The sequence below is a fragment of the Magnolia sinica genome, chromosome 14 (assembly GCF_029962835.1).
Source record: "Magnolia sinica isolate HGM2019 chromosome 14, MsV1, whole genome shotgun sequence".
NCBI lineage: Eukaryota > Viridiplantae > Streptophyta > Magnoliopsida > Magnoliales > Magnoliaceae > Magnolia > Magnolia sinica.
In genome coordinates this window covers 7750594-7772359 of record NC_080586.1, presented here as the reverse complement: position 1 = coordinate 7772359, position 21766 = coordinate 7750594, and the positions used below count along the sequence as shown (strand labels likewise).

General features: G+C 39.6%; 1 protein-coding gene across 1 annotated transcript; it reads right to left on the bottom strand.

Annotated features, from left to right (window-relative positions):
• Positions 1 to 1903: 1903 nt before the first annotated feature.
• On the bottom strand, positions 1904 to 20500 carry LOC131225329 (DNA replication licensing factor MCM7). Its single transcript, XM_058220852.1, has 15 exons — positions 20399 to 20500; positions 20240 to 20307; positions 20051 to 20110; positions 19741 to 19967; positions 18391 to 18568; positions 16560 to 16682; positions 15976 to 16065; positions 15075 to 15217; positions 7550 to 7727; positions 6800 to 6991; positions 5644 to 5816; positions 4778 to 4981; positions 3644 to 3809; positions 3009 to 3230; positions 1904 to 2302 (listed from the first exon to the last, which is right to left on the bottom strand). The coding sequence occupies exons 1-15, from the start codon at positions 20427 to 20429 to the stop codon at positions 2198 to 2200; spliced, it is 2160 nt and encodes a 719-aa protein (XP_058076835.1). The 5' UTR covers positions 20430 to 20500; the 3' UTR covers positions 1904 to 2197.
• Between the last annotated feature and the right edge of the window lie 1266 nt (positions 20501 to 21766).

Genomic DNA, 21766 nt, shown 5'->3' with positions numbered 1-21766 from the left:
ATGGCCCACCGTTATGGTTATGCATGCCTTAGGTCTGTTTGACGTTATCAATGGGTTGGATGGAAAAGAAACTTTACGGTGTCCATTATTGTAGGCCCTATAAAGTTTTTTAATGGTGAGTGTTCAGTCACCATTGTTTCCTTTGGTGTGGTCCACCTGAAATTTAGATCTACTTAATTTTTGGGAACACGTCCTAAAATGGGCTGGAGAAACGGCTGGACGGCATGGATGTACAACACATCATTAAGGTGGGCCCACAGTAAGGGTAATACCTAATCCGCTCCTTATTTTCAGGCTTCAAGCTTACATGCATCCAGATTGGATGCCATGCACTGGTCACGGTGGGTCCCACAAATCAATATGTAGGTTAAGCTTTAAGCGTTAAGCTGGATGAATCCCAAAGAAGGCTTGAAGATGATACATACTTGAACTACAAATATTAGTGTAATAAAGTGGTAACTACCGAATTACAATTCCATATGTAAACATATTAAGACTGTTTGGGTTCCAAATTGCAATTGCATTACTTTCAGCTTGCCCTGAAAGAATGCTGATGAAATTTGAAGGGCTAAGGAATGGTAGGAAGCATCATCATTATTAGTGTCTTTTTTTAACCTTCAAGGGAAGGGATCTCATACATTTACTTGTATCATAGGTAATGGGCTCGTTTGTGAGCTTCTATTTGGAATGAATTGAAATTTAAATTATAATTACCATGGAATCGATCTAAATTGAAATCCCAAATCAGAACTGGAATGCAATGAAATTCTATAATATATTCATAAAAATCTGAATTTGATTAACTAAATCGGCTTTAATATTTCAAATTAGCATATGCAATAGTCCATTGAAATATGTGCTTTGGCCAAAACTGAGAAAAATCTGATAGCCAACATGCCCTTTTAAATTTGTGGCCGGAATGGGGATTAGGTACAAAGCACATTGCCTTGATGTCAATCATCGAAAGTGGTTCCTCCAGTCAAGAAGATTTGTAGCCACACCTCTCAAAGACAGCCCAATAAGGCCTGTTGTCCAGTTCCACCCTATGTTAAGCTGGACTGGCCCAGCATTTCAGGACCAGAAAAACAGACCATGCTGGGCTTGGGATGACTGCATTATGGTCAGCCCAATAAGCCCAGTTCAAAGGCAAATCCTGGTCCAGCAGGAGAAATCTCCATAGAACGATCAGGAGTAACTCCACATTTGGTAGAAATAATTATCACTTGTGGCTAAGGATATTTGCAATCTGAGAGCAAAGGCAAATGGCCTGGATGACTAACATGAGCCCAACCGGTACAGACTGAAAGCTTGAGCATTTCATGCCTACCTTCATAAAAAAGTAGGTGAGGTGAAAGGACAACTTCTGAAGAAAACTGTGGAAAAGTAAAGGGATTTCTTTTCCTTCAGATATGAGAGAGGAAAAGGAAATTACCCTTTTCTGCAGGAGGGAAACCTGTAATGTCTGTAGAAATCGATTTCCTTCTGTCAGATTACCTTTTTATTTCCACCAATTTAAACAGGCCTGTTTGGATTGGTGGGAATCAAGTAACTGAAGAAAGAAAATTATCACATCTTAAAAAGAAAAATGAGCAAAAGGAAACAGGTTTTCTTTTCTTTAGGTTTGAGAGAAGAAATGGAAATTGCCTTTTTCTCATGAAATTTAAAGAAAAGGAAATTGATTTCTGCAGTCCTCTTGTCATTTGGAAATGAGGGAAAGCCTCGATTTCCTTACCTCAAATACTTTTTTCATTCCACCAATCCAAACATTCCCTAAGCAGTCAAAGGCTCAAAGCTCCCTCCCTATGTTTCGATTCCTCAAAAGAACAAAAAAAAAAAAAGAAAAAAAGGAAAAGAGGCAAAAAAATCCAATCTAAGAAGTACCCATGATCTCCTTGAGAGGCCAAAAAAGAACCTTCAATTTGCTTTTCTACTCCAAAATAGACAACCAATATAGAACTGTTCTTAACAGTATCAGTACTGAAAAAACTCTTCCACAGAGTCACAAGTCACAAACACATGTTGGGAAATTGTGAAAGAAACACTTCTAAGAATATCCAACCACATTGATATTAGGCTCAAAAGAATCACATAATTACAACACATGGAGGATTCCAAGCCTCCTCTTTAACCAGAAATTCAAAAAATCCAATGTGGTGAAGTCCGCATGTGTTAAATTTCTAAAAGCATGGTAGAAACATCAGGCGTCAATAAAGTGGATATCGAAGGTGTTGGGATGGATCTGCCACACATTCAGGGATGCATACTCCTCTAAGCACTCCTTCAACTGAGCTTCGCTGTATCCCTGTCCACGGCAAGGAGAAAAAAAAAAAACCATGAATAACAATTGCATTTTTCTTTTGAGAAATTTATTGGAAATTTCATGATGGAAAGAAATTGGCGAAAAAACACCAGTAAGGTCCCAAAAAGGCCAGTCCCGTTCATCAGGTGGGCCACACATGCATGGAAAAACAAACAGATCCACATCCAAGATTAAAGTACAGACAAGATGAATTTGACAGGCCTGATTATTGCGCCAGTAAATATTTGGCGCTACCCACAACATGAACAGCTGCAACCTCACGTCTGCAACACCTGCACAAGTGGGCACAGGATTCTTTGCATTTTCTCGAATGTCGGAACAGCCATGATTTTACTGGCACAATGAATGCCAGCCCTTGTTCCAAATTTGCCTTTGATGGCTGATGCTGACTTTGATGTTAGTGGTTGTATTAGGCCTATGATCAACTGTTACTCTTTAAAGAGTGTTTTGATACACTATGGAATTAACTTGGAATCACTGATCTGATGAAGTGGGATTAATCAGATTGTAATTTCCTGGGTATTCATATGAAGGGACTGGTTTCCAAATTGCAGTTATGTTACTTTCAAGTTGAACTTGAAAGGTAGGCCACTACCTCATTCATTCACATTGAAAGGTTTGCCCCAGACTAGCAAAGTGCAGGTATCTCTATCATCTAACTCTAGACAGTCAAGCTTCAAGTACTGACCTTTCTGGAGATCCAGTTGAGTGCATGAGCGTATCTCACATCCATGCTGTTAGTCCTTGCAGCTTCATCCCGCAGGATTGAATAGATGTCAGAGATAGCATCCAAACCAGATCTCTGGCGATCTTCTGAGTAAAGTGAGAATTTCGACATCTGCATCAACCTCAGGGCCTCATCAACGTCGCTCTGAGCCACAGTTTCTGAGAACCGGAGCCTTGCCAGTGCCTGCAAATAAAGAACTCAATCAGTTTTTACTTCCGCTTCCCCAGATGGTTTTTAGTAATATATAATACAAACAATAAATTGCAACAAGGTATGTGACCAAAGCGTGCTCGGATGTACACCAAATCACAGCCAGAACTGATATTTTGGTAAAAAGATGGTTCTCAATTGTCTTGGGTGCTGAGCTGTGTACAGAAGATGAGAACTGCATCAGAGAGGATATCATTTTCCACCTTTCTTGACCTGAAATATCCCAGATATCAATTTTGGCAGAAAAAGTGGACATCCAAACACCCCCATAGGTAAATAAGGCAAGTGGATTTTACAGTTGTATTTTGATGCATAGGGGTTTACAGGGTATTTGCAAAGTACTAGCATGTATCTGAGAAAGGAAATGGAGGACACCAGTAACCTACAATGGATATACGGAGGATGCTGAGAAGGGTTCGCACAGTCGTGTACGAATGGGGTGTACTCGATTTGGCTTCCTCTTGTCGAATGCTGGAATATGCGCCTGCAATATACTCCTCCAGCTCCTTCGGAACAGAAGGGAATGTTCTCCTTGCAGCAGAAATATATGCTCTGGTATCCAATAGAAAAGCTCACATGATCAGATTGATCCAAGTCTTTTTTTTTTAATGAGAAATCAAAGTCAGTTTGATTACTGAAAATGTACACATGCATGTATGGTGGGCTAGATTTGTGCAAAACATATTCTGTGAGTACGAGCAAGGTTACCCAAGTTGCATTTGATACATAAGTGCAAGGGGCCAGTACAAATGCATCCACATTGTTTCAAGATTCGAATGAGTCTGATGTGACTTGTCGTCGAGTCAATTCGGACTCAATAGGACCCGATACAGTTCGATACCATGAGTCAACCCCAACTCAGGCAAGTCCCAACTGCACTAATGACTGCAGTTGTTCTGGATCCTCAGTCATTTGATCATGCACTTCTGTACTTTGAAAATGTGTTATTCAATTGAGACACCAATGTCAAAAAAAAGAAATATGTAAAGCAGCACTTAAGAGTCGTAAATACCCATAGTCATTCTTTTGCATGTTTCAAGATATTATATTGATGTACAGATAGCTAATTAAATGAAATGCTTGTGTAAATGCACACAGAATGTAGATGTATATGGAGATTCATGAACCAACAAAAGCACGTGTAAATGCGTACATCTATTCAAGTGCATACACACAAACTAACTCATTGCACATACACATATTGTCATTTTCCTCGATTTGGATAACCACAAACCCTGTTGAATTTCCACTGTTATTCTGCTATCTAGGAAGTCCATAAATGATTTTTTAAAAAAGGCTATATTCAGTGACATTTGCTGATATTTTAATTATGAAGGCTCTCTCTGTATGCATGTCATGTGTACAAGATCTGGACCATTCATATCCTGGGCCCTACCATGGATGGAGTACAAAAAATCACAAAATGCAAGTACCTGTACCCATTGATTGGAGTACACCTGCCCAAAAGAGATGCTGGAAGAACTTAAAATCTTTTTAGGGAATAAATTGAGAAAACTTACCTAAGAACAGATGGTTCGAGTGGTGTGAATCCAAGGGCAGGACATTCCAAATTCTGGTGTACGTAGACAACATGCCTAGCCATTTCAAGGTCACTATCCATGTCTGCACGATCCAGGATCAACCAAAGGAGGTCAAAACGTGATAACAGAGCGGGAGGCAGATTGATGTTTTCAGCTGGAGTTCTTCGAAGATCATATCGTCCCCTTTGGAAACAAATAAAATATAGACGTGACATGTTGTCAGTAAACATAGAAGCTGAAAGGTGGGCCCAAAACATAATAGCAAGCATGTGGACACCGAGACAACTGAAAGTGTGTACAGGTTCTACCAACAGACAGATGCATACACCAACATGGCCATGCAGTTTTTTTTATATAAAGAAAATGCCATTATTCCTTGAGATTGATACATTGATCTTGTGAATCATCTTATATGCAATACTGCTTGATTTGATTCTTCAGAAAGCAAAAGGACCCCTTCATGCTTCAGGAAAATTAATATGGCAGTCCTGATATCTAAAGAAACAGCCACTATGCTAAGCTGACTTGTACTACCAAAAATGGTCGAATGGTACTGTATTTTTGGATGTTTTAGTAGCGAGCAACAAAAATTAAGGAAAATTTACTTCATACATTTGAATTAGGAGGAAGAATTCACAAATAGAGAATCATTATAAAGAAAAGAGCACTGGAGCCACTGAAAACTTGAAATACGTTGGCCGTTGAACAAAAATACATGCATCATGCCCATGGATATGACTGGAAAAAGCTCATTAATAGAATTCAGCACCTGCCACTTGGTAAAGTGGGCATTTTGTTGCACCAAATTATTATAAAAATAAAGAGTGGTTGGTTCCAGTTCATACCAGGCGGGATTTGCTGCTGCAAGAACAGCAGTTCTTGCATTGAGAGAAGTGGTAATTCCAGCCTTCGCAATGCTAACAGTCTGCTGTTCCATCACTTCATGTATTGCAGTACGATCCGATTCCTCCATTTTGTCAAATTCATCAATTGCGCATATTCCCATATCCGCAAGCACCTACAAGACAATTTTATCCATCTGAACAAGCCTCCAAAATCATGAAAAGTCCCTTAGAGCTCTTTCCATTTAATTTACAATAGCCTACTAGCTTTATGGTGTGCATGACGATCAACTCTTCTTTATAGGTTTTCTTGATTGTTGCATAGGAATCTGAAAATGCCAGAGCTGTTGTTCACACAAAGAAAACTCATAAACAGTTTCAATCCTTTTCTTCTTTATTTATTCATTTATTCTTCTTTTTTGGTTTACTTGTGGGGAGTTGTTCGAACTTGTGTGTGAGTTGAACTATTACTCTCATCTGAGTGGAGTTGAATGTTAGTTCTTTTCTGCCGGAAGTGATTAGTGATAGTGTGGTCACTGGAAACTGAAAATTTGTGGGTTATTTCCTTCCCTGTGATCCCTAGCCTGTATCAATGAGTGGTAGAAAATGCATGTCTGTGTTAATTCTTCCACAAGTGGTCAAACACATGCAGGAATACAAATATCCAAAGAAAATAACCTTACATGCATAAGCTAGAGCAGAAAAGAGGCTGACCCTTTACAGTATCCGATAAAATCAAATACAGTAAGCAGGTCTACCCATGGATCATCATTGGGCATTTTGGTTAACAGCAAAACTTTATGAATTTCATTTATATTGCTTATTCTTGGCATGTCTTTGTACATGTTTTCTCACTATTCCTACATGAAACACTACTTGAGTTAAAACAGTACTATAACTGGTGGCACAGTTCTGTTTTAGTGGCCTTAAACCACAGGTTAGTTACAGAAGAAAATGTACATATGCGTAAAAATAATTACCTACTATTTAAGTTTTCATTTAATGTATTATGCATGAACTTTCACACAGACACGCATGCATACACATATGTAATGCTGCGTACGAACACAAATGGGGTATGTTCCCTGCGCAATTGCATCTATCAAGTATCTGTGCATATTGGATGAATAGATGCCCAAAAAATAGTCATGAGTCTTACCAGAGCTCCCCCTTCAAGAACAAACTCATTTGTGACAGGATCCTTCTGGACAGCAGCAGTTAGACCAACACCACTGCTTCCTCTCCCTGTTGTATACATTCCCCTTGGTGCGACATTGATTATGTGTTTAAGAAGCTGACTTTTTGCAACCCCAGGATCCCCCATCAGACAAATATGCAGGTCTCCTCTGATCTGCACTTCCAAGAACTTTAACCATTATCATCTAAATCAATTCAAACTGAAATATTAGAACATTTGTAGCATGAACAAAACAATAATAATAATAAATTCAAAAGGAGCAGGGACACCCTGTGTTGTCAAATAATAATAATAAATTCAAACAGAAAAGTTAAAACATTGCTGTCAGATTAATCAGAACGAGAAATGACGAAAACGAACTCCAAATATACAGGAAAGAAAATCACATGCCCATCTTTTTTCGATTCTTCACCAGTAGCCTTAATATTTAAAATGACTGCCATAAGCAAGGCTCATAGTATCCACTATAAGTAAATCGGGATTTCCAGATCCTGTATTAAGGAGTGGCATTATGGTTCTCTTAAAAGTTAAAAGTAACCATGGTTTACAAGGATAGGGAAGACGATGTAAAGACTCCACAAGGTATGAGAAACCACCATACATGGAACATGCATAATTTATGAATTGAATAGAAATTTCCTGGAAAAGGCTGGCCGAATTCAATCCAACAAGCATCACTATACTCACTAGAAATGCATTTGATGCACTTACCTTCATACCATCTTTTAGTTTCCGGTGAGGAGCACCAACAAGGAGAAGAAGTAGAGCCTTTTTTACATCTTCGTGACCAAATATCTCAGGTGCTAATGATTGTGCCAGCTTATTATAAATATCACCATCCTCAGAAAGTCGTTCAATTTGCTCTTGCTCATCTCCTTTAAGTTCATATCTATACAAGAAAGTAAATAGTTAATATGATATATCATCTCCTTTCATATATACACAAGAAAGCAACTAGTTAACATCACACAAACACACAAGAGAGAGAGAGAGAGAGGAAGAGAGAGAGGGAGAGAGAGAGAGAGAGAGGGAGGATCATGTGCTCTTAGAGCACTCTAAAGTTGTAGAGCTCATAGTTGCAACAGGACCTTTTGACAGTCCATGAGTTCTAGCATATGGACGACCATGGTCATGCTAAGAGGATGATACAGTCCATGCAGAATCTTAGAGCACTCTAAAGTTGTAGAGCTCATAGTTGCAACAGGACCTTTTGACAGTCCATGAGTTCTAGCATATGGACGACCATGGTCATGCTAAGAGGATGATCCGGTCCATGCAGAACTCCTTCTTATAGCTATCCATTTTACAAGACATGGATGGGATGGTTATGATTGCTTGGTAAAAGTGATGCTTTGGCATCATAAGCAATCCTTGATGAGCCCTGATAAATAGATTACTCAAATTGTTGATTGTACCAAATTTTATATAAATGATCTTGACCATCCATTTTATAGGCTATTGATTAGATGGTTAGATGGTATAATCCCCACACACAAACAGACATACATATACATAAGAATTGTCTGTTTTCTTCAAATTTCAACTAATTGTTGCCTCCCATAAATCTTTCTATGGACACATCCAGATATTCATTTTGAATGCTTTAATAATTAACAATAAAGAAAACTTGGTTTATACAGTGCAAACTTAGTTACTGCTGCTGCTTTTATTTTTTATCATATAAAAAGGAATGCTAATTAAAAAATAAGAGAATGTAGAAAGAAATGAGGAAAATTCACATGACGATAAACAGGACAATGGCACAGTCAGGGTGGAAATTATTGCCGCTACATAACCTTGTGACACTTAGGCCCCTATTAACCAAAAAACCAGTGGCCTCAAAGCCCATTTCAAAATACTGGAGATGGAATGATGGATACAGACTGAAATAGAGATGGTAGTTTCTGTTGAAAACAGCCATCAGTTTCCAAAGAAAAATCTTTTCAACCAACCAAAATGATATTAAACAAGATGCTCATGAGGTAGTAGTTTGGAAAGGCAATATCTGTGCCATTGTTCCATAGTGCATATTGCATCAGAAATGTTAATCGGGTTGCAAAGCATAACTGAAGTGCCTATATTGTGCATAATTCCCTGTATAACTAATTGCACCAGGATTGCCTTTTCTGGTGCCAGAAAATTTTCTAAAGCTTTATGTAACATAGAGAAACAACCATGCACGGGCAATCAGCTAACATTATAGAGAATGCTAGTGTATTATATTTATAGTGTCCTTTTAGTGTAAGTGCATGTGCACACTTCCCTATTCCCCTGCAGTGTACTATATGCTTTTTCATAATAAAATATTATGTGTTAGGGCATGCAAGCCTAACACACATCATCTCTCCCAAACTCTCCTCCTCCTTCTCTCTCAATATTCTCATCTCTTCTTCACATTATCCTCATCAAATCCTTTTCTACTTGGTATCAGAGCAAGTTCAAGGCATTCCGCATCCAATAGGTTGAGAGGCGACACGTCACCTTGCTGACGTCAGCGTTGTACGGACGCATGGGCTCTGTTTGAGCTAAAAGTTTAGGGGTTTGATAAATCTTGATTTTAGAAGATTTGTCATGATTTTTTCAGAATTTATTGGACCTCATTTCATGGTATTTTGGGCGAAATAGAGAAATTCGAAAATCGGTTCCAGATTCCGTTTTTCTTCGATCTACCTCAAATCGGTAAGCTTTTCTTCGGTTTCTTTGCTCAAGATGGACCGAAATCTTCCTCCCAAGCTATCCATGGTGGATTTTTTTACTTAAGATCAATATTTGAGAGGTTTTTAAACTCAAATGGGCGTGCAGGTACCGCCCTTCTTGCGTCATCCTCTCCTACCTCCTGGGTCATTGATTCTGGAGCTTCCTCCCATATGACTGGTAAGTTGCAATTCTTTTCTTCTTATTCTTCTTCTTCTTCTCCCACTCAGTATGTCACAGTCGCAGATGGAACCCAATCTCCCATCTCTGGGATTGGTTCCATCCCTCTCTCTTCTTCCTTGTCTTTGTCCTCCGTATTGCATGTGCCTCGTTTTCCATTAAACTTATTGTCTGTTAGCTCTCTTACTAAATCACTCAATTGTTCCATCACCTTCTTTCCTTCTTATTGTTTGTTTCAGGACCTACAGACGAAGAGAGTGATTGGTGGGGGGCATGAGCGAGGAGGCGTTTATCTTCTCGATGATACACCTGTTGCCGCTTCTAGTACCCTTTCTCTAGATCAAGAGTCCATGACTCGGTGGCATTGCCGCTTAGGCCACCCATCCATTGCTAGATTGAGACTTTTATTTCCCTCCTTACCTGTCACTAAACCATTATGCTGTGATATTTGTGAATTGTCTAAACATCATCGTGCTACGTTTCCTCCTAGCTCTTCTGGGAGAAAATCTCAACCTTTTCTTCTGGTTCACTCGGATGTTTGGGGACCAGCTCCGGTTACCTCGACTTTTGAATTTAGATATTTTGTTACCTTTATTGATGATTATTCCCGCATAACTTGGATTTATCTTTTGAAATCTAAAAGTGAAGTATTTGATGCATTTAAAGTGTTTTATCATGAAGTGTGCACTCAATTTCATTGTTCCATCAAATCCCTCCATTCTGATAATGGGGGGGAATACATGTCTACTGCCTTTCTGTCCTTCTTGCAGGAACGTGGTATTTTATCTAGGACATCATGTGCTCGCACTCCTCAACAAAATGGTATTGCAGAACGAAAGAATCGCCATCTTCTTGACGTTGCTCGCACCCTTCTACTTGGTATGCATCTACCCAAACATTTTTGGGGTGATGCTCTTTTAACTGCTACTTTTCTTATTAATCGTATACCCTCACGTATTCTGTCTTATAAATCTTCATTTACTATTTTGTATCCTCATGATAACCCATTTCCTCTACCACCTAAAGTTTTTGGTTGTACATGCTTTGTTCAAATTTTGGATGGGAGTAATGATAAACTTAGTCCCAGGGCGATTAAATGTGTCTTTATAGGGTATACTCGGAGTCAGAAAGGTTATAAATGCTTTGACCCATTGACTCGCAAGAAATATGTCTCTGCCGATGTCACCTTCTTTGAGGATCTTTCTTTTTTCTCCTCTCCAGGCAGATCCCTCTGTGATCCTCTTGCGCGTCAGGGGGAGTATAACTGTTATCCTCTTTCCACTAATGATCATGGAAAAACTCCTCTCCCCTCTATTCAGCATCCTGTTGGTGATATGGTTGAGCCTAAGCCTCTGCGGGTGTATCAGCGTCGAGATAAATCTTCACACGCTCAGTCATCTACCCTTCCGCTTACTTTGGATGTTGGTTCAGGTGACTCTCCTAACTCGAGTTTAGATCTTCCCATTGCCTTGCGCAAAGGGTCACGATCTTGTACTCAACACCCCATTAGTAATTTCGTTTCATATGATCATCTTTCACCGTCTTTTCAGTCGTTTGCAACTTCCCTTTCATCACAGACTATTCCTAGATCTCTCTCACATGCTCTTTAGAGTCCTGATTGGACAAAGGCGATGATGGAAGAAATGTCTGCTCTTGAGAAGAATCATACTTGGGATCTTGTGCCACTTCCTGTAGGCCATAAGCCTGTTGGCTGTCGATGGGTTTATACAATCAAGTTTCTTCCAGATGGCTCAATTGATCGCTATAAAGCCCGTCTTGTTGCTAAAGGTTACACCCAGACTCATGGTGTGGATTACTTCGAGACATTTTCTCCAGTGGCTAAGCTTAATTCAATTCGTGTTGTGCTCTCCTTGGCCGTTAATTTATCATGGCCCTTGTTTCAGCTTGATGTTAAGAATGCATTTCTCCATGGGGATCTTACAAAGGAAGTTTACATGCATCAACCTCCTGGCTTTGTTGCTTCTCACAACCCTGCACTTGTATGTCGGTTGAAGAAGGCTCTTTATGGACTCAAACAATCTCCACGTGCACGGTTCGAAAAATTTAGTCAGGCTCTCTTGGAGTTTGGCTTTGTTCGTAGTCATGCTGATCATTCTCTCTTTATATGTCGTCGATCTACCGGCATCATGGTTCTCATTGTCTATGTGGATGATATTGTTTTGTCCGGTAGTGATTCTGCTGGAATGAGGGAGGTCAAAGATTTTTTGAAGACCAAGTTTGAAATCAAGGATCTTGGTCCTCTTCGTTACTTCCTCGGAATTGAAGTTGCTCGCTCATCATCCAAATTGGTCTTGTCACAACGGAAATATGCGCTCGATCTTCTCATGGAGACCGGCATGTTAGGGTGCAAGCCTGCTACCACTCCCATGGATACTTCACAGAAGCTTCGACCAGATGATGGTCATCTCCTTACTGATCCCGAGATGTATCGACGACTTGTAGGCCGGCTTATTTACCTGACTATTACTCGCCCAGATCTCTCATTTGCAGTGGGGGTTGTTAGCCAATTCATGCAAGCTCCCTGTACTTCTCATCTCACGGCTATCTACCACATACTTCGGTATTTAAAATCAGCCCCGGGTCTTGGCCTCTACTTTCAGTTGCATGGTCATCTTCATCTTTCTGGCTATTCCGATGCTGATTGTGCAGGTAGTACTTTTGATCGCCGCTCTACATCCGGCTTCTGTACCTTCCTAGGTGGCAATCTTATAACCTGGAAGAGCAAAAAGCAGCCAGTTGTTGCCCGGTCCTCAGCTGAAGCTGAATATCGTGCTATGGCTCATGCGACATGTGAACTTGTGTGGCTTCGCAATCTTCTTGAAGAACTTGGCTATCCTCCTTCGGGTCCTATTCCTCTTCACTGTGACAATCAAGCGGCTGTCCATATTGCTCGTAACCCAGTTTTCCACGAGCGAACCAAGCATATTGAGGTTGACTGTCACTTTATTCGGGAGAAAGTTGCTTCTAAGGAAATTGTCACTCCTTTTGTTCGATCTGGGGATCAACTTGCTGATGTTCTTACAAAATCCTTGAGTCGAGATGCTCTTCATCGTGTTCGTGACAAGTTGGGCATGATCAACATCTATGCTCCAACTTGAGGGGGAGTATAGAGAATGCTAGTGTATTATATTTATAGTGTCCTTTTAGTGTAAGTGCATGTGCACACTTCCCTATTCCCCTGCAGTGTACTATATGCTTTTTCATAATAAAATATTATGTGTTAGGGCATACAAGCCTAACACACATCATCTCTCCCAAACTCTCCTCCTCCTTCTCTCTCAATATTCTCATCTCTTCTTCACATTATCCTCATCAAATCTTTTTCTACTAACATTTCAAGCAAACTGAATCCCTACAAAAGCAGTCTGAGTGAAAGTCTGCACAAGCTAAATTCCATCTCAAAGCAACGGATGCCAGGTTAACTCCATAAAAATGGTCTAACGTTCTGAGTCTGGACCATAACTACCGGGGAATCCATTTCCTCTTGAAAATATACAAACATTTCTCGCTTCTGGTCCTACAATCCTTTTGCCCATTCGTGTAGCTACTATTGCACAAAATCATTTTATACAATTTCCCTTGAATATGCTTGAAGCTCATTGAAGGTGGGACATGAAATTGATAACTATAGAATAAAGGCTAATGCACAAAGTCCAAACAAACTTGCAATGGTGAAAATCTAATATCCCCATGCACAGTTGCTAAGAAGATAGTCATCTCCATATTTGCGGAACCCACCCCCCCCCAAAAAAATAATAATAATAATAATAATAATAATAATTGAAGTTGGATATAATTCATTAATATTCAAACAGAATTTATTAATTCCAAACTGGATATTGAGGTAATGAACTTCCCAACTCACCCCCATGAACTCACTCATAGAACTAGAATGAATAAATATTGAACAACTACTCTTTTGAATCACACATAAATATTTAAGAGGCAAAGAGATGGCAATAGGGATGGCCCACGGATATATGAAGCACCACTCTATTCAGCTTAAAGTGTCTTTGTTCGTCAAGGTATTTCAGGGCATTGTGGCCATGTGTCTCATTATTCTTGTACCTAAAGGTTTGCTTCGTTGTAGGATTTCTGGAGTTATTATTAGTGTTCTTCTAAATTCTGAAAAGGAACACAATATTCTACGGTTCTACATTTCCTCAACTTCTTCATGGTCAATCTTTGCTAACCTTCAAACTAATCAAGAGCAAGTAAAGTCAAATTCGTGAAAATTGCCTTGCTGCCTGGAGACCATTTGTCCAAATTCAAGCAGCATAAGGAAAGCAAAGAAGGTGAGGAAGATATAAAAACAGTGGTAGTTTCTTTGAATACCATAATTGAGGATGACACAAGCTAAGTAATCTTGTATAGAATGAACACAGAGATAAGTCATAGATGTGAAGAGTTTCTCAAACCTCTAGCCCAATAATAGAACAATTGTAGCTCCTTACAAAGTTATTGCTGGAATGTTTGCACTTCATTCAATGCATGGCATAATCATTTCCTAGGAATTAAAATCTTAAGGACAATCAACAAAGACTTCAAAAAAAAATGAAAAATGAAAAAAGAAATGCACCACACATAAAAATGAATATGATAACACATGAGAAGAAAATGGAAAATATTATGTAACTGCACAAATAATTTACGAGTGATGGCAATGGGGCATAAAGGCACAATTACTAGCAAAAATAAACGTTTCATATTATTCAAAAAGTAATTTAAAAAATGCTGTAAGTTTTGATTCAATTAATATTAGAAACTTAATCATGCATGATATGGGTCACTAGATACTACTATTAGAAACTTTATATTCATTTATTGCTCTTCAAAAAAAAAAAAAATTTCCTTTATTGATTACATAAACTAATAGACTATACCATCTGTTGGTGAAAGTATTAAAAGTGACAAAATAAAGAAATCAAACGTTGTCAAACAAAAATGGCCAAAGGCCACCTTGACCGTTGAAAGCTTACATGCTGCCTTTAAAAATTATCAAATGTGGTGGAATCCCAATACCGGATGATGAGATTTTGTTTTCCACTAATTTCAAGGAGTTAATAATTAAATTAAAAAAATTACCAATCACTCCCTCTGTTGATAATTAACTAATATATCCCACCTACTAGCATTTATAGATAACTTACGGATTTTGATTGTTTCAATGATAATCATCCAAATAACAGCTTATATAGAAAACTTCTTTATCCCATGCCTTCATTTTCACAGAAAGACGGTAAGTGGTTGATGTTGGTTGCTGTGGTAAAGTTAGAATAGCATGCATCATGTTTGAATGTAGAAGGCTCTTTTGCAATTGGGCAATGGATGCATGACGTACTCCTCATATTTTTTCTTGAAGTGGGTAACAGACATGGCCTCTAAGAATGTATCTGCAACCAAGCCCGCACGCATTGCTCTGAATCCTGTGTAGGGAATAGGGAGAAAAATCCCTGATAACTCAACAATATCACCTGGAGCAACCTGATCAAACTCAAGAAACAAAATATTAGAAGTTAAACAAATAAATGTGTAACTTGAACAAACAAGGAAAAACAAAATAGAAACTTCCCATGTTGGAAATAGAAAGGCCAAATATCTGAATTAATAGATTATGCAATTTGAACTAGGAATAGTAACTCATTGCGTATATATTTTCACGGCCAAATTGATGAAACATATGACACTTTTGGCAAAAAGAAAGGTAAACAGATTATGTTGTATACAAGTTGCCATGATTCCACTCTACATTGATCAGTCTACAACAATATACATTGGTCATTCAAGTACCATAATGAAATCATGAAATAATTTAAAATCTTCGATGCAAAGAAAAGAAAGGAAATACTTGGAGATAACTCTTTTAAACTGCATCTAACAATGATTGGCTTACAATGATGCACATTTTTCATTCTAGAACATAACAAAATTTTGAGGCTCTTTAACATCTTCGATGCAAACTACCATAAGGAAAAGCTAGAAATGGGTTAGGCCTGGGCCAGCAAAACTAGTATTTTGAATAGGCTCAGCCCAACCAGTTCAAATTCCAAGCCTAAACCGACCCCAGGCCTGCCCATTTGCAAGGCCTAATTAGGATATTTAACTTTTTTCAATGCCAGCGCAATCAATATAGCCAGTTCACCATGCTTCTGATGAGTTAACTCATGAGTAACTTCGTATAATTTTCCTTAAAAGGAAAAAAAAACATTTTACTAAAAAACAACCATAGAAGTATGAATCACCTTCCTAGTGAGTTCTCCTCTCAGATGAACAGTCATTGTTCGTGGAATGTGGCCTTTTGGAACATGTTCTGCTAATTCTTGGATCTTTGCCTGCAATAAAACCAATTAATAGAATCATTGCTCAAGAAAAAAGAAATCTCTATGGTATTGTGATGACAACAGTTCGTATCACAACAAATGACATGGGTAGACATTAGGGATGACGGCATCAAGTCGACGGTAGATAAACTGATACCACCATTTGGGCCACGAATCACATTGATTGAGCTAGATTTCAGCATGTTGATAGCAACTAAGCAATGGGAAACCAAGAACCTTAAAAAATTGGACCTTTGCAGGAGAATCTCAATCTCAAAAACATATAAAAGTACAAAGTACAAACTTTTTTCTTTTTTTTTTTCATAAATCAATAACTATTTTGTGCTTGAGGAAAAATGAACATGTAGGCAGGCAGCCTGTAACTTGAAGGGAATTAAAGCTATTCTGAATTGTTCTCAGAGCTGTCTTCATATTATGAAGATTTTGTATTTATGTATGTTATGATAAACATCAAAGCTCTAAAATAAGATTAAAGAAGAGTTTACCTCTTGAAACTTCAAAAACTTTGAAGCTCTGAGCTGAAGGATGAGGTTTCCCTTTGCCTTGTTTATCTTGCAGCGTGCGGATGGGCACTCAAACAGGGGCATGAACACACGAGCAGTTACTTCCTGATTTTCCCATATAAAATAAAAACAATTATTGCAAAAATAAATGCATAATATTTTTTGGCCAAAAGGAGAAATGGGGACAGCCAAAAGGCTTGAGCAATTATACACCTGATAGAGTGAAGTTACTTGGGGTCCTAATAAAATATTTAGAGAGCCAAAGGCAAGCAGGATCATGTGACATTAACAATTAGCAGTGTTTTCGGTAGCATTCGCTACATAGCGTAGCGCTCCAAAAACGCTACATGGCGTGTACAGTAGCGTATATCCCCTGTAGCGCACGCTACAGGGGTCGTAGCGTATGCTACGGAAGCGTAGCGTGTATCGCAGGTAGCGTGCGCTACCTGTTTTGATTTATTTTTTTTGTTTTTACACTGTCGTAAATGGTGGTGAACTCACACCACAGCAGTAAGTTTTTTTGTTTTTTTTTTTTTTTAAACACTCTATTCGAACAGTATTTGACAGCCGGCCCTAACCCGACACTGCTTCCTCTCCCCCTCTTCAATCTTGCAATCGAAAGGTCCTTCGAAGGGGCTTCTTTGGCCGATTGTTGGAGACTACAAGGAGCTCCATTTGGTGCAGTTTCATCAACAATGGAGAAAAAATGACAGAGAATTCGGATTGCTCCTATTCCGGTTGCGATCGGCTGTGGAGCTTGAACTTTTACATATTTCATTAATTCAATCTCATCTTGAGACAAAAATAGGTACGCACGCTCCTTTTTTTTAAATTTCTTTCGATGTACAATGAAAATAACTTGGTATTTTGAGTTTTTCTTATTTTTTTCCCTTTTAAAATGCCGGTTACTGTGCGTTTTTTTATCTTTATAATTTTTTTCATTTCTTTTTCAATATCTCTGTAGATATAGATTTTTTTTTTTTGGTATGGCCCACATGGGGCCCACTGAGGTGCGTGAAGGGATGGATTTGCATTGTTTTCAATGGTATGGCCCACGTGGGACCCACTAAGGTGCGTGAAGGGGTGGATTTGCATTGTTTTCTATGTTGTGGCCCACTGTGGTGTGCGTATGTGTGGATGTACATTGTTTTCTATGGTGTGGCCCACATGGGGCCCATTGAGGTGCGTGAAGGGGTGGATTTGCATTGTTTTCTATGGTGGGCCCACTGTGGTGTGTGTATGTGTGCATTGTTTTTTATTCTGCTATTTAATATTTATTTTATATATATATAATAATAATAAATAGAAGTATTGTGTAGCTTACGCTACATGCTACGCACTTTCGCTACACATTACAAAGGGTTGAACGCTACGCAACACACTACCGCTATTTAAAACACTGACAATTAGTTGCATGAGACAACCTTAATTTCTTTTTCATGGATGGCAAAGATTTATTAAGAAAGAGAAAAGGACATAACCGGCTTCACCAACACAAACATAGAGTGAACGACTACAACTCTGCACAGGGGACAACGAAAAGAAAAAAAAAAAAAACAAACAAACAGACAGACAGACAGACGAACAGCAATCGACCTTTTCACCAAATACCAAAGAAGAGGACTAGTTTGAAAAGAAAAAAAAAATGACGCCGGTTCTCAAATGTGTTTTTGAGATTCAATATGTTGGCAAGGATCAAGTGAATTTCCAAATGATGTGATCTAGATGCATACACAATTCAGATAAAGGCCAGTTAGTGTGTGCAAGTGGGGGGGGGTGGGGGTGGGGGTGGGTGCAGACACTGTATTATTACCTGGTAAATTTCAAACCCACACTCTTCACATGTGTAAACAGCAACCTGCATCAAGGGCTTAACATCGGAACAACGTGTTATGATGCCGGAAATCTTCACAAGCTGACCAATATAAGAAGCTTTAACCTCTCGTATGGTAAATGGCGTCCCTTTGGAAAACGCCTTTATATAGACCTCACTGCAACTCAAAAATGAGGCTTGTAAAAGTGAAGGAAATTGCAATTCAGAGAAAAAAAGAAGATCCAACGCTGGATATATCCAAAAACAGTCACACGTATAATCGCCTGATAAGACTCAGAAACCCAACCACGTAAATTTACTTCTCAAAATGTCAATAACAAGGATGATGAGTGACAGGAAAAAGCAAGAGATAAGGATGTATTTGGAAGGACTATCAAATTAGCCTAGTATAGATGAAAAAACTAATCAATAGTTTCCTTCCATTCATACTGGAGGCTGGATCCATTACAAAGCTTTGTATGATAAGCTTTACCTACAAACTGTCGTGTAGGGCAAATCACAATATTTTCATGACATCCGCTCCGGCCATCACATGCGCCCCCTCATATTCTCCTTGGCTCCCAAAAATTAAATACAAAACTTAGATGGGAAATACCATGTAAAATCATTCCTAAAACCTCTTAAAATCACATTTTGTAGCCAACCTGAGTTTTGGAATGGACTAATTTTTGGGGTGTCCATGGGTTTTCCGCAGCTCGATTGTAGACAGGGGGTGGGTTTCAACATTGAGGTCTTAGGTTTGAGCCCAGCTTACCAATAAAAAATGATGACGATGATGATAAATTTGAGATGTCCATTCATCTCGGTCATGCTCGTCTTCTGAATTGAATTGCATATATAAAAACAAAGTAGGTCCCACACACAACCCGGAAGATTTTTAATGGTGGGTGCCCCCATCCCAACCATTCCCTGTGGTGTAGCCCACCTGAGTTTTGGATCGGCCTGATTTTTGGTTACCAAGGAGGGCATTAGGGGTTGCAAAATGAATTGGATGTCACGAAAGCATCAAGGCAGGCCCCACACATCACTTTTACAGGTTAAGTTTATCCTACAAAGCTGTGTAGTGGATCCGGCTGCTTCATACAGAGAGACAGAGCTCTAATGCAATCACATTACTTTTGAGTTGGATAATTGCAATTAGAGAGCTCCTTCCATCATCATGAACACGAAGTAACATCAATAATTTTTGTCACTCGCTCTTGATTAAGCTGAATGTTCGCAATTCAGTTCAATCGGGCATCCAAAGAAAGCTGAAGTCACGGGGATGAACGCATGGTCATGTGAAAAATGATGAGCTTTTATTAAGAAGAATTCTTAGGTTTTACATACAAGAACCGCTTAATCTCCGGAGGCATCTTCTGAAACGGATCAGAACCGTCAGCGTTCTCTGTCCCTTCCTCCGACCTCTGAGTCATCAGAATGTCATGGTCCTCGTCCACTGGAAACGCCTCTGTGGGCTCTGGCAGGAGATCGTCCATGGCGTCCGCGAAAATACCCAGATATCGGCGGGTATTCTCCGTAACCCTTTGCAGGAATTCCTCATCGAGATCCTTGTACTGCAGGAAATCTAGAATTTCAAAGGAAAACTCAAAGATGAAAAAGGAAAACAGCAAATAAGCAGAGATTGAGAGGGATTTACATTGAAGAGATCGTCGAGGTCGATCTGGACGGCTCGGATCTTGTGATTAGCGACATCTTGCTGAGATTAACGAGAGAGAGAGAGAGAGAGAGAGAGAGAGAGAGAGAGAGAGAGAGAGAGTTAGAGAATGGAAGGGATTAGGGTTTTTCTTTGTTCTTTTTGTTTTTTTCTGGAGGAAATGGAACTTACGAGGATGTTGAGGTATTTGGCTTCGCCGTTCGCGTCTGCGAAGTTGGAAAGGAAATCTTTGGCGAGGGCTGCAAAATTAAGAAAGTGGGGTCCTCAATTTCATCACAGAGAGATAGGAAGAGATGAAGACCGTCGGATGAGATGAGATGAACGGCTTACCTTTGTCCGCTGCGAAGTCGAGATCTTTCATTTCTGCTGGAGAGAGAGAGAGAGAGAGAGAGAGAGAGAGAGAGAGAGAGAATCTGCTGCAGAGAGAGAGAGAGAGGAGGACGGAGGGAGGGAAGGTTGCAGAGAGAGAGAGAGAGAGAGAGAGAGGAGGACGGAGGGAGGGAAGGTTGCAGAGAGAGAGAGAGAGAGAGAGAGAAAGAGAGAGGACGGAGGGAGGGAAGGTTGCAGAGAGAGAGAGAGAGAGAGAGAGGAGAAATGTGGGATTTGCCGGGAGATTTGGGGCGGGAATGAGGTGTTTTTTGGCGGGAAAAGGGAGAAGGGTAGCCGACTGGCTCGCTCTGGTTTGAGCCTTTTGAGAGATGCAAAGTGCACTCGCGCGAGGACCCGGATTGCCAAACGATGCTGCAAGTAGCGAGGTGGCTATTGGTCGGTGCTATATGGGCCCCAACATGATGTAAGAATTTTATCCAATCCGTCCATCCACTTCTAGATATCATTTTAGTCAAAAATGAAAAAATTAGGAAGATAACATTCTCAAGTAGACCACACCATAGGAAAAAGTAGGGGTGCACATTTAACCGGTAGAACCGTAGAACCGGACCGGAACCGACCAAACGGTCCGGTTTGGTCCGGTTCTAGAGTGCAACGGTTCCGGTTCCGGTTCCAAAAATCAAAGAACCGGTGACAACGGTTCGGTTCTCGGTTTGGGGGTATGTAGAACCGAACCGAACCGTGAACCGATCCATAGAACCAAACCGTGGATCCGATCCGTATAACCGAACCGTGGAACCGAACCTTGAACCGAACCGATGTATTTTTGCATATTTTATAATTATTTTCTCTAGAATAATTATTTTTATAAATATATTTTTGAACACCTTATACAACGTCTAAACCATTCATCAAATGGACCACAACATGGATGGACATGGGCTTGCAATTGGGTTGGATTATAAAAAGCCAAGAACCGTGGAACCGATCCGGAACCGAACCGGTTTTAACGGTTCGGTTCCGGTTCGGTTCTAGGGTGCCAACGGTTCGGTTCCGGTTCCAAATTTCCTGGAACCGTTAGGAACGGTTCGGTTCCGGTTTCACCCCAAAACCGGACCAAACCGAACCGTGTGCACCCCTAGAAAAAAGTAGTGATTGAACGCTTACCGTTAAAAGCTTCCTAGAACCCGCTGTAATGTTTATTTGTCATCCAACCTGTTGATTAAGTAACAAAGACCTGCATGAAGGGAAATACAAATATAAGTTTGATCTAAAACTTTTGTGGCCACAAAGAATCTTTTAATGGTAAGAAATCAATCACCAATTTTTACTGTGGTGTGGTCCACCTGAGATATTTAGAGGCCTCGT

What these genes read in the sequence shown, in the direction of transcription:
- LOC131225329 (XM_058220852.1), bottom strand. Translation starts at nt 20,429, where the DNA reads ATGAAAGATCTCGACTTCGCAGCGGACAAAG. An exon ending in GTGGGTTTGAAATTTACCAG is followed by an intron (nt 16,683 to 18,390) that starts GTAATAATACAG and finishes TGGGAAAATCAG; the next exon opens with GAAGTAACTGCTCGTGTGTT. An exon ending in TTCAAGAAAAAATATGAGGA is followed by an intron (nt 7,728 to 15,074) that starts GTACGTCATGCA and finishes TTTCTTGTATAG; the next exon opens with ATATGAACTTAAAGGAGATG.